Source organism: Eptatretus burgeri, chromosome 4 (genome assembly GCF_056783735.1).
Source record: "Eptatretus burgeri isolate ZD-2024b chromosome 4, Ebu_testis_v1, whole genome shotgun sequence".
In the NCBI taxonomy this organism is placed as follows: domain Eukaryota; kingdom Metazoa; phylum Chordata; class Myxini; order Myxiniformes; family Myxinidae; genus Eptatretus; species Eptatretus burgeri.
Genome location: NC_140964.1, coordinates 42,587,899 through 42,606,099, shown reverse-complemented (window position 1 = coordinate 42,606,099; position 18,201 = coordinate 42,587,899). Strand labels below are relative to the sequence as shown.

General features: G+C 43.0%; 1 protein-coding gene across 2 annotated transcripts; it reads right to left on the bottom strand.

Annotated features, from left to right (window-relative positions):
- Positions 1 to 3,154: 3,154 nt before the first annotated feature.
- On the bottom strand, positions 3,155 to 12,694 carry LOC147027897 (mitochondrial coenzyme A diphosphatase NUDT8-like). Of its 2 annotated transcripts, none has more exons than XM_085877652.1 (5): positions 12,075 to 12,694; positions 9,388 to 9,772; positions 8,337 to 8,469; positions 6,136 to 6,216; positions 3,155 to 3,527 (listed from the first exon to the last, which is right to left on the bottom strand). In XM_085877652.1, exons 2-5 carry the CDS (start codon positions 9,669 to 9,671, stop codon positions 3,462 to 3,464), a joined length of 564 nt encoding a protein of 187 aa, XP_085733778.1. In that variant the 5' UTR covers positions 9,672 to 9,772; positions 12,075 to 12,694; the 3' UTR covers positions 3,155 to 3,461. The 2 variants fall into 2 exon arrangements, with proteins under 2 accessions (XP_085733778.1, XP_085733777.1); XM_085877651.1 differs by having other exon boundaries at positions 3,155 to 3,713; positions 12,075 to 12,691.
- Between the last annotated feature and the right edge of the window lie 5,507 nt (positions 12,695 to 18,201).

The following is an 18,201-nucleotide window of genomic DNA, read 5'->3' as shown; positions in this document are numbered from 1 at the left end:
GCCGCCCATTCCAACCGCCTTACTTGCCTGCTGACTCCGCCTACTCCATCCACCTTCCTCGCCTGCTGACTTCGTCTTCCTTGCCTGCTGGCGTCCGCCCACTTATCCGCCTTCCTTGCCTGCCTGCTCCACCCACTCTCTGGATCAATGCACGCGCTTTCACGGTAATTAGCAGGAGACAACGCGCCGACTCTCAAGGTGGGATCGCTTAGAGGAGCGTCCCCCAAAGTGTACTGGCGAGCGCGGTCGGCCGACCGTGCAAACTATTGCGAGTCCGTTAGCCCTCATCTCCTCTCCTTCTGATTATCTCGTCTTCATCGGGTTTGTATGTGTGTATGTATGTGATGGCACCTGTCCTATAAGTCTGCTCTGTGTCCGCTTTAGTGAGTTGCTTGCTTTCTTTTATCGCACCCCACAAATCTCTTGCTATCCCTTTTGTACATAACAAAAACCCATTTACCGTGCCACGTACTTTTCCTCGCCTGTTTGTTAATAAATGATTGTATAGAAATGTTCCCAGCTCGTTTTCGTCTTTTCCTTCATTGATCCAGCATGGTCCGTGTCCGAGCCGAGCCGGGACATTATCTCCCAACGATCCGTTCTTCTAGCCGGTACGTTCCTTGGCAGTTATGCTCGGCTGCATCTGATCCAGTAAGGTGACCCGGTTGGGACCCTTACCGCGGGCGTGTCTCCTGGTAATTAGGTCACGTGACTATTTTAGGTAACCGGTTAACCTTAGACGGAGGACCGTAGGTCACATGGTTGAGTTATTGGCATTCACAGTCGATTAATGACCCGTTGCATCACGGAGTTATCCGTGTGCGACGGCCTGCGATTCCGGAGAGGAGACACCAAGATGTTTTGATTGAAGTGAATGTGGTCACATTAAACGTTCTTGTGTGAGGTCCACCTCCAACACTTGTAAACAAACTAATCTCCATGTGATACTAAAAATGATCCTCCTCCTCATTCTCCTTTTGTCTCCCTGTTTAATCTGATGCCCTCTTTTATCTCTTCCTTCAGCCTAAATTACTGTATTACAATAAACCATGTAAAGGATAGAGAAGCCCATAAGGCTCTTAAGTTTGTGTTCATCCTGCAGCAAGCCAGAAATATAAAGTAATTTTGAAAATCAGAAGGCTGATCTCTCCAACCAGTCTCTTTCCTCAAAGTCATGGTGGCACCTTGTAAAGTCCGTCTAGTGAATGCTTCTCCTGCATCCCATATCTCACCTCAAATGGTAGCTAATGCAAGACTCTATCAGAGGTAAGGCACAAAAACTTCGCCTCCACATCTCATGTACCCAAGCCATCCCATTCTGGTCCCATCTTACTCTGACATACCCACTGTCTATGTGACTATGTGTCCTTCTCACCCAAGAAGGTAGAGAAAGTTCTGTCTGGCCTTAACCCAGCTTCAGAGATGGATCCAGATGGCATCAGTGCCTATGTTCTCAAATTCTGCTGTACCCATTCTTGCTCCCCTTCTATCTGCTATTTTTCACTCATTCCTTCTCCTTTGTCCATCTCCACTCTGCATGGGAGTCAGAAAATATCACTCCCATCCACATGAAGTGTGAAAAAACAAACCCAACCAACTATAGGCCAGTGAGCTTGCTTCCAATTACAAGTAAAGTCATGGAATCCATCATTTCTTTTGATGTTAAATCTTTCCTGTTTTCAATCTGACCATCAGTTTGAATTCTGTTCAAGTTACTCAACTCTGGACATACTTCTGCTCTGCTCTCAGCAATTGTTGGAGGCTCACAATCTCAAACAAGATGTTAGGAATGTCTCCCTGGACATCAAGAGAGTCTGGCAAACTGCTTTGCCAAGCTATCTGCCTGTGGCATAGAATGCCACCTTCATTCCTGGATTTCTCACTTCCTCCACTCATGCAATTAACGTTTTGCCATCAATGGAACCCTCTCCTTCCCTTTCCTCATGAAAGCTGGAGTTCTCGAAGTCAGTGTTTTGGGCCCAGTCTTGTTCCTCATCTATATTAACGACCACTATGATGCTCTGGCAAACACTTCCTTTTTGCAGACGACCCCACATTGTTGTACAGCACCCCCATCCCTCTGCTCGGCAGACAACAACTGTGTCTCTCTCTGCCAATCTGGAAATGATGAAACACTGGTCTTATAAGTTGAACCTGTCTTTCATTCCTGGAAAATTTCAGTCTCACCCTATCGCTCTGGAATGGTTGTCAAATGAACCCACCTATCTATTTCCTTGGTGGTCAGCTACTGGAAGAGGTTGAGTCTCTTGAATGTCTGGGACTCACCATGAGTCATAACCTTTCCTGGGCCAACCATGTAACAAAGCTGGCCTCCTAAGCCAGCCACAGGCTGGGCATCCTCCGTCAATCCAAGTCTTTCATTGGAAAATCAAAGTTACTCGCAGTCGACAAGACCTTTTTCCGTAGCTCAATGGAGTACTGCCCTCCCCATTTGTCTGGTGCCCCAGCATCCCATCTGTCTCTCCTGGATTCTGTGGAATCTAAAGTTCTCTAAATTAATGGAGTCTCCCATGATGAGGTCGAAGCACAAGGTCTGTTGCTTTCAAATCGCAGGCAGGTCTGTGATCTCTGTTTTTTAACCGTATATTCTCCAGCATGGCTCTCTTTGCTCTTCGTCCTCCGACCCTCCCCAGCAAACTCCAGGATGCACACGTTCTTCCAGTAACCCCAACCTGGTTAAACTTCCAAAATCCATGCTGACTACACACCTCACAACTCTTTTATTCCTCACTTCTCTCATCTTTGGAACCACATTTCAGAGGCTTGTTCTGTCTCACTCTTCCCTCCATGATTTCAAGCAAGCAATGCAGCGTCATCTCCAATTCTGACCCATGATCTTTATTACCTGCACTAACCTTTCCTTGCACAACCGTTTTACTTACAAGTTTCAGTGTTTCCTCCCTTCTCCATCTCTTCTTTTCCTGCTCATTAATTCCTTTGATGTTTGTCCCCACTGTCAGTTATACCTTGCTGTTTCATGAGCTTGGCTCCTGAAAAGAAAAACAAAACTTGTTTTGGTGGAGCTTTTCACAGGATCGATGTACTTTGATGGAATATTTTTTTGCCGCAGTCTGTTAACCAGCCTTCTGTTTCATTGCATATGTTTTGTTTAATTCCGAACTGATCCCATGAATTATTATTTGAATCATTACAAGGAAACTTTATTCAAGTTGATTCAACTTAATCTCACAAATTGGCCACAATGAAATCATCACCAAATAAATACCATCGTAAGAGCAACATGATTGCGAGGAAGAAAGAAAAACCAACACTTTTGTTTGGAATTTAAAATGGTTACATTAATTTCATTATGAACGTCACAAATGCTTTACGAGTTGTGACGATTAATTTCTGTGAAATAGCAAAAAGTGAATGCTTTTCACAATCCAACCATTCTTCCACCTTCATTGCCCTTTCCTTCAACTCCCGATCCCAACTTGTCACTTGTCCGTCACCACACTCCACGGTCTCCGCCGCATTCTCTGGCCCCATATGGGGAAATAGACCTTTGGAAGCAGCAAGCATAGTGTTTGATGAAGAACAATAGCTGTGAAGCCCCAGACCCGATGACCTGGGCCACCATTAAATACAGGTAAGGTAAAAGCAAAACGCCCATTACGCCTAAAATGTGTGTATCCCTGGTTTTGTGGAGAGCACACGTGGCTGAGAGTAAGTGCAAAAGCTTGTTCAACCTGTTCAGGGGGAGAAAGTGATGATGAGAATGAGGAACTCCTTTTCATACAAACATACATGCATTTGTAAGATCACATCAATCTGCCTTTTTTGTTCTGTTCGTCTTCTTCGTCTTTCATATACAGCACAAAGGCATGGGGTAGCATCATTGGGCTGAGGGCACGGTTGTGCAGCTGATGCAATGCCCTGTGTAGGTTGGGACAGGAATTTGGAATTTGTTCAGGATGCCGGCGATCGCTCACCTACTCTTCACGAAGGACACCACGGGATCTTTAACGTCCACCAACTAATGCTGGCAGATGGGACGCCCGGTTTAACATCCATCCGAGGGATAGCACACACATTGATGATGCACCATGCCTGTGAAATACCAGGATGACAGCTTATAACTAGGTCAGGATTCAAACCCAGGCTAGACAGCTGAGAGGCAAGTGTGTGTACCTCAAGGCCATCCCGGCCACCCTGTTCGGTAAGTAATCAGTTGCTACGATGTTGATGCACAGCATAACAATTTAACTTCCATTTGAAGGTTTAGGAAAGTAACCAAAGTTGACAGGTACAGTTAAAAATATTTTCTTTCCTTCACATAAACAAGGATTCCTCTTCTTTCATATGCAGCACTGGGTTGTGGGCAACATCGTTTGCTGGTTGTGCAGATGTGCTGCTGATGCAGTGCCCCCTGTAAGTCAGAGCAGGAATATGGAATTTGTCCAGAGTTCTGGCAATAGCTCGCCAACTCATCGCGAAGTACACCGTGGGATCTCTAACGTCCATGTATTAATCTCCGCAGAAGGGGGCACCCTGTTTAACGTCTATCTGAGGGGCGGCACATACAATGATGCTTCGACCGGTGTGCGAAGCACCAGGATGACAGTTTATAGCCTGGTCAGGATTCGAACCCAGGCTAGTCAGTTTGGAGGAAAGTGTGATAAATGAGGTTAAAAGTTATGCAATGAAATGAAAATCAATAAAACGTGTGTTATCATGTCTGTAACAATATACTGTGATTGAACATTCAAAAACACCAGAACTCATGCACAAGAGAATGCACCGGATTTGCCATTTGATAAAACTTTAAAGTCATACAGTGTGAAATAGTTTAAAGGTCATGGCCATTCCTTAATAAAATGGGAAAGGATGCAGCCAAAACACACAGCTTGATTAAACCAAAGGACTATGGGCAGGTTAATCAAGAAATGTTGAATTGCAACTGTTGGCCATTTATTGGTGCATACTGTGTATAATACAAAGATAGGCCCTAATCTAATGGGATTCGAGCATAAAACAGCAGCTGAATGTGCAGGGTAATCATGATGGTGAGCAACTTGAAGACGAGCAAAACATTCAATCCTGACAATTCTCACCATCTCTCTCCAAAAGGACCATCTGGCAAACCCTCCTATCTACTTTCTTAACATTGCTCTTGAGGAAGTTCAGTCATTCAAACTAATGGGTCTCACTATCAGCGATGATCTTTCTTGGGCAAACCACATTTCAAAATTTGTTTCCAAAGGCAGCCGCTGACTGGGCATCCTCAGTCATACAAAGTCCTTCCTTGGCACACCTGAACTCCTATCCACCTACAGCTTGATCCACGGCTTGATGGGGTGTACCGCTCTCCCTTCTAGGCTGGCTACCCTGCCTTACATCTTGCTCAGCTTGATGCCGTGGAAACAAAGGCCTTTAAGATTATTGGAATCTCCTGTGCTGAAGCTGAGTTTATGGGCTTATCACTTCGCCATCGCAGACAGGTTGGTAGTCTCTCTGTCTTCTCCCGGTCTTTCACCTTCTGCTCTTTCTGTGCATTGTCCCCCCAAGTTTCTGCAGGCCTCACACAGTCCACCATCAACCCACTTCTCATGAAACTACCTAAATCCAGGATCACTGCTCACCTCCACTCATTTGTTCCTCTTTTTGCCCACCTGTGGAATCAACTTCCACATCCTCTTCAATCTCATTCTTCCCTCCAGGTCTTCAAGACAGCTGTTCACCACCATCTCAGATCGCCCCCAATCCAAAACCATGACATTTTCTACCCTCGTTAACCCCACCCAAATCCCTCCTCCTCCCAATTTTCCAGTTTTCCCTCCTTGGAGTTTTCTTCTGAATTCATCTTGCCCACCCCATACATGCGTGTTTTGCATCCTGTTTTTGGCCGTTACGTCCTGATCCATTCATTCAATGCACTACCTCTTCCATGAGCCTTGACTATGTATACAAAAAAAACAAACGAACATGGTACAAAATCAAAATCCAAATTTTACTCCACTGCAGAAGACTGATGATAGGATTTTGGAAAAGGTTCATGACAAGAAAGAGAAGCTAATACGAAAGGCAAGAGATAGATAATGTAAGAACGTTTGGCAAAGATGAAAATTAAGACTTAACTTCTAACTAAGATAAAAGTAACATCATACAGACCTCATCTGGGCAAGGATGCAGAGAGTCGATGTTCACTTCTCCAATAAACGCAATGACAGGTCTCACCAGCTTTTTGCTCAACTAAGGGACCATTGTGGAAAATGGGAGAGGGAAAAACAATTTTCGAAACAAGTAAATGAGAATGAGGTGTGATGCAAGAAGACATAAATTCCTTTGAGATGGGAAGCTGTTGGACGTTTGCCTCGTTACACAACTCTGAAGACATGACCTGCTCCGTCCGAGGTATTAAAATATGACAGACAGTCAGGATTTATTTCTCGGACCCAAAATGGACACCACGTATAAAAGACATGAAATGTAATGGGTGCATCAACTGCATGAAATAGTGCCATTTTCAAACCAAAATGAAGGGTTATTGCAGAAAAAAAATTAATTTCGTTAAAGTTTGCCAATGGCTGAAGTGGCTTAGGGGCCAAGGCACGGTCATGGTGGACGTGACCACGGCTTTTTGGCTTATCAAAAGCAGATAATAGAGTGCATATCACATGATATTGTATGAATTGTTGAGTGAGGATTTAGGACTTCACACAAAATACATTTGAAAGAGGACAGAAAGCTTGGAGGAGGTATGGAGCAGAAACAACTGAGATGCAGCAGAAGGAGCAATCTGCGAACAATTGGAGCAAGTGCATTGAAGTCAAGGGACACTTTCATGAAAAACAAAAACTTCCCAGGTCTTTGCCACTAATGCATCTCCTTCCTGTAACCCTTTTAATGCCCCTCTTATTACTTCCGGCACCGAAGGTGGACGGAGGTTACGTATTCACCACTGTTTAATTGTCTGTCTGTTTCTTTAAATCACCTAAAATTCACCTAAAACCTTTAAACCCCTTAAGACATCTGAGGACCTTAAGACCCTCTAAGACACCAAAGACACACGAGAAATTATAGACCCCATTCGAACCCTTTGGCCCCAAAGACCTTTTCGACCCTGTTAGACCTTTGTCTGAAGGCCTTCTGAAATAACACTTGATATTCACCAGTCATAATCAAAACACCCCCATTGTTAAAGCACCTCAGTATCAAGCGAAGAGGGTGCAAAATATAATTAATTAATTTTCTTTTTCCTTTTTTTTTCAGGTTCTGCTCATCTTGGTTAATGGCATAGGGAAAAGTACCGTGTGGAATAGAAAAAGTCTATGGCAGACAAAAAGTCCCACATTGCAAAGAGAAAACAGTGTCCATGACAACAATTTCACCCCATTATAATCAAATGGGATATTTTTGTGATTTTATTATTTCCAAACCTCAGGAATTTTTCACGATATCAGACTGAAACTTACACAGCTTATTTGTACGCATCTGTCGTACTGTATATGTGTATAAAATCTGGTCAAAATTAGTCAAAGGTCAAGGTTAATGCCATTGAAAAAAACCTGTTTGGTGAAAATTAGAAAAAGTATCAACCAAATTTGTTCTGCACAACATTCCATCAAGTAAAACACTTGATAGATCAAATTTTCCAAATTACCAAATTGCTGTTACCATGGCAACTATTGCCCTCCCACATTGATGACGTTAGGAGAAAGGGAAAGGGAAAGGGGAAAAGGAAAAGTGTAAAAATATGGAGTTCAAAATCTGTTGAAATTTATTTGGAATTTTTTTTTTTGTAATTAAACCAAAATCATCTGACCAGCTTGATTCTATTTGATTGGCCATATATGGCATTACAATTTCAGGGTTTAGTACAGTTATTTTATTTTTGCATATAAAACATAGGGTCAGAGAAGTTCGGTGACAGAAAGCAAAAAGTCACGTACTGATTTTGTAGCAGTGGGGCAACAGGCGGGTCCAACAATCAAGGGATGAATGAACAGGAAAATCGGAGGGGAGGAAACACAGTAACCTGCTAGGAAGAGGGTTGGGTTATATACGGTTAATGGGGAGGAGAAAATATCACTGGTTGGGATGGAGGATTACATGGAGATGGTGGTGGAGCTCAAACTTAAGCTATTGAGCAAAGAGAGCGATTCAATCACCTGTGAAGTTTAGGTTTATCGTTCTTCCAACCTCTGTCATACTACTGTTCCATGGGCCTATATCTGATGCGGTGAGTGCCGTAAGGTTAAGTTAGGCTCGGTGAGGGAGTTTTCAGTTTGCTTTGATCATAACCAAATGTACACATCAGGGGAAGATACTTTGGTATAAGTGAAAGTAATGCCAAATAACTACCCCCTCACCCCAGAATGGAGGGCAGGGAGCAAGCCCCAAATGCTCGTCTGAGGCACATCAATGCCCAGCTCTTCACGTGTCTCCCGAAGTGCTGTGTGCACCGAATTAGCATCACTGGAATCTCGCTTACCTCCAGGAAAGCTGTGGGTTAAAATGGAGGGGGGGCGGGGAGAGATGTTGGAATTAAGGTGGAGTGAGAGGAAATAAAGCTCGTGCAGGAAATACAATATTGTATTTTAAAAAATGGACCACTGGACATGTAGCTTATCTGAGCCCTTCCCGAAGGTTGTAACCCAAATTTGGTAGCATTCTTACTGGTGGGTCTGGAGAAGAAGATTTTTGAAGGAATTTACACGGTTTTCCCAAATATTTACAAAGTCCGCCATTTTTACACATTTCTGGTCACATGATCGGCATGACCACAATTTAACATCAGGACCCTGTCCTAATGTTGGAACCCAAATTTGATGGCATTCTAAATGGTAGGTCTGTGGAATAAGATTTTTGAAGGAATTTACGCGATTTTCCCAAAAATTGATCAAGTCGGCCATTTTGACACACTTCCGGTCACGTGATCGGCATGACCTCCACAATTTATCATGATCCTGTCCTAATGTGTAACCCAAATTTGATAACATTTTGACTTGTGAGTCTGGAGAAGATTTTTGAAGGAATTTACACAATTTTCCCCAAAATTGATGAAGTCAGCGGTTTTAACACACTTAGGATCATGTGAGCTCCGCAATTTGACATCCCTACCCTGACCTAATGTTGCAACCCAAATTTCGTAGCATTCAGACTGACTGGAGGGTCTGGAGAAGATTGTTGAAGGAATTTATTAAGTCCGCCATTTTGATATACTTAAAGTCATGTGACCGGAACGAGCTTTGCAATCCCTGTGACCAGTCAGGAGTGGAATGTTGCTGTCAAATTTCACCCGGATCGGCCCAGCAGTTTGATCGGACAAGTCAAAATAGGAGACGGATGGACAGACGGATGGTGCATGATGACAATACCTTATCTGAAATTCCAATTCCAGATAAGCTAAAAACACCCAACCTTATCTGGCCTTGGTGGTATCCTAGAAGCTTGTGAGAACGTATTGTAAGAAGCACAGATGGCTGACCCTCCACGTAACAGAGTGGCACCAGCACCGCAGCATCAGCCACTCGTTGTTTGGCTCTCTCTTTGTGCTTCTTAAGCTCGAGCACACAACGCTGTTGGTTGTCCAGACCAAAACACGTTGCAATGGATGCCCCAGAAGAAAGCTCCAAACTACAAAATAGTCGGCTAGCAGGGCAAAGTTGTTGTCGAGTGGCCTTGGTTGCCCTTAGCATTCTCATCCAAGGACCTGGCTCTTTTAGGCCACCTAGAATGTACGAGAAATGGTGAGCTGAAGTCTCAGAGGTTTTATTTGCCCTGGCAACATCTCATTTGAGTACACCTGCAAATGAAAAAGAACCAATATTCAAATATAGTGTGGATTAATTTTTTTTTTAGACAAACTAAAAACATTGCATCATGATTCGAAAAGAATATCAAAACAAAAATTGAGACTTTTCTGCAATTCTGAGATGCACAACATAATATCAAAAAAAAAAAATGAACAAATTATATTCGGTTTCAAATTCGTTGACAGCATTCATACTATTTACATGAAATGTATAAATTTAAACCCACCAAGTAGAGGAATTAACCCATTTGTAAGTAAGACCCAACAAACAAAATAGAGCAACGGGGAAAAAGTGGAATAACAAACTGATATCCCATAAGACAAGCAGGATATATTTGAGGAGAGAAAGAAAAACAGGGTCTCAGCGATGTAATAAAGGTTTTTGGAAATGGTCTAGGACCTTGAGGTGGCGGTGTGCAGGAGACTTGAATTCTCTATGGAAGAGCATGTGACAAAGGACTCATGAAGATAGTTACATAGGTGAGAAAAGAGGGGTATCTATACTAATAAATGTCAGTGTGTGTGTCAGTCAGTGAGCCTCCTCCATAACCCCAAAACCAAGAAACCTATTGCCCCAAAACTTTGCATGCATACTAAGGGAACTCCAAGGTAGTGCATGAATGAAAGTTGGGTGTTTGCGTTAATTTAAACACTCCTTTTGAAGATAATTAACGGCCTTATTTGATTATCTTTTATGAAGGCGTCATCCTTGGTCAGCCCGAGTCATCCCTTTATCAGCTTGCTAGGGACTTAATTCACCATTTTGTTCGGCCTGTTCAACAATGCTTTGATAAATAAAAATTCTTCATGATAAAGCGCTCAAATTTTTTTTCCTCATTCATATCATTGAATGCCTCATCATCATACAAATGAATTGCTGGATACATCGCAAGATGCAATGATTAGAAACACCCTGAGACACCAGTGTTTGTGGCTTTATTTCATTTCTGCAAATGTGATAAGCTCTAGAATCTCTTAACCTAAGTCAACTTTCAAAATTTAAACTTCTTAGTTGACCAAACTTCTTGATAGAAAAAAATGTCTAATTTGAACATTGTTAGACATTCCAGGCATCACTGGTGATGTTTGTTATAACTGATCGCTAATTACTTGCCAAGCCAGCACGGTCAAATTAAAAACTGTCTGGAGATGCCTGGAGACATTCGGAGTGTCAAACAATGTGAGAATTGATTCGGATTGTCAAACAATGTGAGAATGTGAGAACAAACAAACAAACTTCTGCTAAAGTAAATTCCGCATTTAAAATTTTGAAATTTGGCTCAGGTCAAGAGATTCTCGAGCTTATAGCATTACAGCTGTAATGCTTATAACCATCCATAGTTCTATTCACACATTATTTGACACTTCGGACGGTGGTTATCTCCATATGTGTCCGGACGGTGGTTATCTCTGGATGTGTCCGGATGGTGGTTATGTACAGATGTCAGTTATCTCCATATGTGTCCAGACGGTGTATGTCTCCGGACGTGTTCAGATGGTGTTTGTCTCCAGACGTGTCTGGATGGTGGTTATGTACAGATGGCGGTTATCTCCATATGTGTCCGGACGGTGTATGTCTCCGGACGTGTCCAGGCGGTGTTTGTCTCCGGACGTGTCCAGGCGGTGTTTGTCTCCTGACGTGTCCAGGCGGTGTTTGTCTCCGGACGTGTCCAGGCGGTGTTTGTCTCCGGACGTGTCCAGGTGGTGTTTGTCTCCGGACGTGTCCAGGCAATGTTTGTCTCCAGACGTGTCCAGGCGGTGTTTGTCTCTGCACAGTGTTTGTCTTCGGACGTGTCTGGATGGTGTTCATCTCCGGATGTGTCAGGGCGATGTTTGTCTCCGGACGTGTCCAGGCGGTGTTTGTCTCCACACAGTGTTTGTCTTCGGACGTGTCTGGATGGTGTTCATCTCCGGATGCGTCAGGGCGATGTTTGTCTCTGGACATGTCCAGGCGGTGTTTGTCTCCGCACAGTGTTTGTCTTCGGACGTGTCTGGACGGTGTTCATCTCCGGATGTGTCAGGGTGATGTTTGTCTCAGGACAAGTTCACCATCCCCTTTACCACTCTCCTTTACTCCCACCTTTATCACCCCTTATACCTTCTGAGGTCGATGCGCTGTTGCCATCTCCACCGTGAAAGCGTTTCACGCTATTTCAGGTCATTCAACGCACGAACAAAGTATAAACAATCTGTTATACAGGAATTATAGAATGCCTTATCAACGACAGGTGAATGTTAATCTTGTCTGTGCACGATCTAATCCAACATGATGGTACAAAGGTGTAACACCGACCTTACAGCCGTCGTTTTGGGTTCGATTCCCAAGCCGATATCAACTTCTGGAGCTTCCCAGGCTGGCTTCCCCTCACAGTGGGCCGTCCCTCAGACGGGCGTTAAGCCGAGCGTCCCATCTGCTAGCATTAACTGGCGGACGTTAAAGGTCTCACGGGTATCTTTTAACAAGGAGTCGGCGAATTATCGTCGAGTATCAAGCCTGGCCAGCTGGTTCGTGAAAGACTTAGGCCCAAGAATTTTCACCTCCAGTGTTAAATGAGGTCAAAGGTTGGGGACGTCTGGGCTTTTTGTTTGCATTGCTCTATTTATTTATTCGGCCTCACGGGTGGAGGGTTCGACTGTCGTGGTCGATCAGCGGAAGTTGGCACACCCTGCGCTGGAGACCTTCACGAACGGTTTTAAGCGACCAGCACCAACACCGCACGTTTCACCCACCGCGTCAGAGTGGTTTATTTAAATATTAAAAAGTTAATAATACCGTACAGTAACCAGATCCGAGGCCCAGTGACCAACACGACTCGATTCACGATATATTTGTTTAATTTGACCCCCGCATAACTCGGGTAAACCGACTAACAACAAAGCACACAGTTTCCGTAGTTGCTGTGATTTGTTCCGAAATTTATACAAAATTACGTCACTTCCTGATTTTTAAACACCTCACCCGAGCAGTATGAAAAAGGGAGAGAGAGAGTCGTTGTCTGTAAAACATTATTCGTTTTGGTTTGAATTTGTAACTGAAAATTCAGTTCGAGTGACCACGTCGCTTGATTAAAGTATGTTTAGAATTTTTTTCTTTTCAAATTCACGATCGCACTGCCTGTGACGCCGCAGCCGTTTACACCGCAACAATCGAAATCGTACCTGGAAATTGAGAGCGTGCATCGATTCACCTGAACAATCCAAATGCACGTTTAAACAAAATAAATAATGATCATAATCGGTCATAGCGAATTGAAAGATGACACAAAACTTGGAGGTGAGGTGGATAGCAGAGGGGGTGGTGATCAGATTCAGGAAAGTATTGATATTTTCATAGATTTGGTAAAAGATTGGCAGATGTAAATTAACCTGAGCAAGTGTAAGGTGTTGGGGATGGGGAAGAACAATGAAAATAGAGATTACAGGATGAAAGGGGTAATTTTGGAGCGTGTCACACAGGAGAAGGATCTGTGGGTGGTTGTAGATATGGGAGGTTAAAGCAGGCAGGACAGTGCCAGACAACTATAGGTAGAAGAAACAGGGTTTTAAGCTGTATAAGGAGGGGGATCAATTATAACTAAAAAGAGGTGGTGTTAACATTGTACAGGAATTTAGTGAGGGCCACATCTGGAATATTGTGTGCAGATTTGGTCACCACAACTCAGGAAGGACATAGATGCCACAGAGAGGGTTCAGCACAGGGCTACTAGATTGATTCCGGGCCTAGCTTGACTCAGCTATGAGGAGCAGCTGAAGGAGACTGAGTTTTATACACTAGAAAGGAGGCGGTTACGTGGAGATATGATGGAGATGTTGAAGATAATGAAAGATAATGAAAGGTATAGATAAAATAAGTGCAGATGAATTCGTCAGCAGAGTGGACAGTGATCGGACCAGGGGCCATAGCCTGAGAGTAAAGAAGAGAAGAGTTAAGACAGTAGCAAGGCAGGGGTCTTTTACTCAGAGAGTAGTTAATGCATGGAATGGTCTCCCTGGAAAGGTAGTGGCAGCAGAAAAAGTAGATAAGTTTAAATTAGAATTAGATGGGTACCTGGAAGTTATGGAGATGGAGGGGTATAGGGATGTTGAATGTTGATAGGAATTTTAGGTAGTTTGAGCATTGATGGGTGATTGTGTGCATGTGTATGGAGTGCTGTTGGTGGGGTCTTGTCAAGGGGTGATGTGTGGTTAATGTGTGTTTTTTACCTCGTGGGGTCTTCCACCCAACGGGGTCTAAGCGCCGCTCGCGTTCTCTATTTTTCTTGTGTCCAGTTCATTTGAATGTCTATTTCTCCATTACTCGTGAACAGAATTCGATGAAAATTGACAGGAATATACTAGACACACATGCGGAGGAATTAATTGAGCCCAAAGTGCGATTCCAGTACTTTCGGCCCATTTTCTTAAAATTGTTATTAAAAAATAAATTAGATAAATGCGCTGGGCGATGCCCAACGCAAAATTAACTCGTAAATGATGACATGAAACTTGCCTCACTCTTGTGAGGTGTTCCGGTTTCTTTTTTCTGATGCGATGAAACTTTTACCAAATTTCAAAACGATCTGTCGTCCGTGGTGTCGCTCACCTGAGAGTTGTACGAATGAACTCCCACGGGGTATGTTCTCAATTCGAACTTGTTTTACCCAAGTCCGTGTCCCCTCCCCTGGGGCAAAGAATAACCACAAAAAAAAAACACAAAAAGCACGAAATAAATTTTTAAATTTTTTTGCTTTTTCTCATTTTGATCTTGTGTTGATAAGTTAGTGTGATGTTGATGTGGCACAGGTATGATGGGCTGAATGGACTCCACCTGTGTTTAATTTCCTTGTGTTTCCTTGTGAGGTTGGAATAAACGGCACCGACAAACATTTAAATCAGACTTTTTTTCTCAATTTTCTTCAGACTGAAATTTCTCCAAACTTCCAACAGGTGTAATACAAGAAGTTTAGTTTGATCAAAAAGTGGGTGCGGATACGGCCTTTGCATTTTCAGATGTGTTCTACTTTGATTTTTTTTTTCTCACTCCGTTATTTAAAGTTGTTGTTTAAACTCCAAACAATGCATCAGTTTCAGCAGGTACATTCACCAAGGTGATTTCACCCATTGACCTCCCTAACAGGTGTTAACAATGAAACTTTTAGCTGATGGGTTAGGTAGGCAACCCTATGTGCCTAAAGTGTGTCTGATAAAGCTGGTAGATGAGGAAAAGTTTTTCCAAGGAGTAATATACAACTCCATACTAGAAACTTTGGCCAAATTCCAAATTTCTGCCCCATATTAACCTTTAGCACCTGTGGCACAGTCTGTCCAGGTTTTGCTGTCAGCCCCAAAAACATGCGTGACTTGTTATCACCCGATGTTCCAAGCCTGGTGTTGACTCCAGCGGTTAAGGTGGCTGGCTTGGGATCTTAGAGTCCTGAGTTTGAGCCCCGTTGGCTGCTGAATTAACATCAGATGGGGTTGACCCAGGTTGTCATCCTTCTGAGGTCAGCGAAACGAGTATGAGTGTACTGGTAGAGGGGCACAGCATCAGCGGCATAGTCACACCCCAACAAAATGATAGCTACATACCCAAGAAGAAGAAGACAGGATGCTCTGTCAAGAGTAGAAACATACTACTTGCCAGCATACCGACTATATAACCCCTCTCTTCAGTGCAAATGTAATAAATATATGGCTTCTTAACCCTGGAATCATTTGGACTGTGGAACCGTCATTTTGTTACTTTTCCAGCAGGGTTCGCTGCATAGTAAAGGAAGCTGCCGTTCAGAGGGATCAACAGTTTGGCGTGCAGTGACATCCCAAACGACAAGACATCAGCAGTTTTTACGTACTGTTGACACTTGTGTATCATTGAGATGTACAATTCAAAGAGCATACTGGATATGTTGTATTCCAAAATGAAGATGGACAAACTACAAGATGCCCATCTGTACAATACAGATATAGTAGTTGGGGTTCATCCTCCTTGCATACATATATACCTATATAAAACACCGTGTGCATTTGTCTGTCCCCCTTCATAAGGACGATTTAGAAGATGGTTTTAAAGGTCAATATTTTAACATGACTGTGTTCATTATGGTCTATTTTTTTTAGGATAAATAAACTCGAAAAACATTTTTCATGAACGAGTAATTACGTCTCTTCTATTGTAAATGTAGATGGTGACTTGCAACAAGGCCTCAAGGGCGGTGTACAGAAGTGTTTAAAAAAGTAAAAAGTACAAGGCGTAGGGAGGTGAAATTCGCCGCACATGATGTGTAACACGCGCAGAGTGAAAACGAGTGTTCATTTATGTCTGGAGGATGTCCAATAAATAAAGAAGATATAAGCACACCTGACTCTAGGCCGAGGCTTCAGACTTTGGCAGGCTCATGAGTCTATACCATCAATATGAAACATCCCAGAAGATAAAGAAAATGGGGTCACATTTGTACACGTAGTGTTTCAAAATAACGCTTCTTGTTGTGAAACATCATTTCTTTCAGTCTCTGAATATTTTGAATAAAATAATTCCAACTCGTCATTTTTGACAGACTTTTATACGAGTAATAAATATAAGCTTTGTATGTTTTTTTTTACTAACAGGGGTGTCCGGCATTGCGGGTCCCTCCTTCCGCCCCTTCCTCTCTCTCCAGACTCCCACCTCCCCTTTCTCCTGCCTCCCTTGATTCGTGTTGGTTGGCTTTGGGGTTTCCCACTTTCTGGGGACATGTACAGTGCAAAAATGCAAGTTATCTCCACAACTGACTTGTAATACTCAGTCGCCACCACTGGGTGGTGTTGCACGATACACATTTACATAGAGAACCCCCCACAACTGCAGATGAAACCAAGTAGCCCATGTTCACCGCGAGGTCGAACTTGGTCCATGTGCCAAGTTTGGTGGCAATTGGCAATTGTTTTGGCATGGTTGGTGCGACACACACACACACACACACACACACACACACACACACACACACACACACACACACACACACACACACACACACACACACACAGACAATGTCATTTATTTAGTAAAAGATGAATGCTGGCAGGATATCCTGGATGTATGAACACTTGCCTCTCAGATGTTTAGCCTGGGTTTGAATCTCAACCCAGCTATAAACTGTCATCCTGGTGTTTCACAGGTAGGGTGATTCATCAATGTGTGTGCCGTCCCTTGGATGGATGTTAAATGGGAGTCCCATCTGCCGGCATTCCTTGGTGGACGTTAAAGATCCCACGGTATCTTTTAACGAAAAGTACAGTATAGGCGAGCTATCCCCGGCACCCTGATCATGTTCCAAATTACCGCACACTCAGTCGAGTATCCTGCGTCAGAGTGGCGACCCATCCAGGATTATAACCCCAGCCACGAAACTGCACTCTTTACAAGGCTTGGTTCATGATGATGATATCTTACTGCATTCACTAATTACTGACAACCAGCTAGATGATCTGTGAAGATGTTTCCTGTGAGTAAAGGATGTCAATTTCCAATTCATGGAAAAATAATAATATAATTATTAACAAGTCTGAAGACGACGATGGTTCACGAACGGTATTTGACGATGTAGATTGTTTCAGAAGTCAAGGATGAGACAATGTGATGATTTTTGACCAAGTTATAATTAATTATAGTGGCCTTCAATCAACAGCTGCAAAATGTCGAAAACCCGGTTTCGTTCAACAACTTTCAAAATGTGACCTTTGCATAACCTTTAAAGGTCACAAAACAATGTTGTGGATATTAAAATAAGGAAACAGGATACGTGCTATAGCTTAATAGAGTTATTTCCTCGAAGAAGGTCGAAAACCTGGTTCGATTCCCACAACTTTGAAAATTTGACCTTTGTGGCCTTTAAAGGTCAAAGGTCAAGGATTATGACCTTTGGTGCAAAACTTCCTCCGGAACATTCCAGGAACAATATAAAGTCATATAGGCTTTATGGCATTTCGCACTCCTCGGATTATCCTTACTTTGATGAAATCAGCGTAAAAACAAACTTGAAGGGGGCGCCACGGGCAAGGTGTTCGAGATAGAGCAAAATGGTTTTAAGACTTTAGGTGGGGAATGACCTCAAGATTATGCATAAAAAATATTGTCATCCTAGCTCTCAAAGTTTGGGCGGTCGTATGATTTTTATGTCAAAATTCACAGTTTTCCAAGTTTTTGACCTTGTGACCTTGACCTTGGGACGAAAATGAAAAATCGGACAACGACAAGTTTTAGATAATTCATTTTGCTATTCAAATACTGAGGAACCCATTCCATTCAGTCAATTCCCGAGGAGAAGATAGATTTTTATCCGACTACCCCCTAAAAATGACTTTTTTGGGCGTGGCTCCGCCTACAATAGGTGTAGCACGTCCTCGTCCAGGAAAACACAACTAGACATTGATATCGAACACCTAACCAAGTTTCATCAAGA

Bases quoted from the DNA above. Each gene is read 5' to 3' on its own strand.
- LOC147027897 (XM_085877651.1), bottom strand. From the start codon at position 9,671: ATGAGAATGCTAAGGGCAACCAAGGCCACTCGACAACAACTTTGCCCT. The intron at 6,217-8,336 runs GTGAGGGGGTAG...ATGGTCCCTTAG, and splicing joins TCCCTGCCCTCCATTCTGGG to TTGAGCAAAAAGCTGGTGAG. The intron at 3,714-6,135 runs GTCTGTATGATG...CCCCCTGAACAG, and splicing joins TGCATCCTTGCCCAGATGAG to GTTGAACAAGCTTTTGCACT.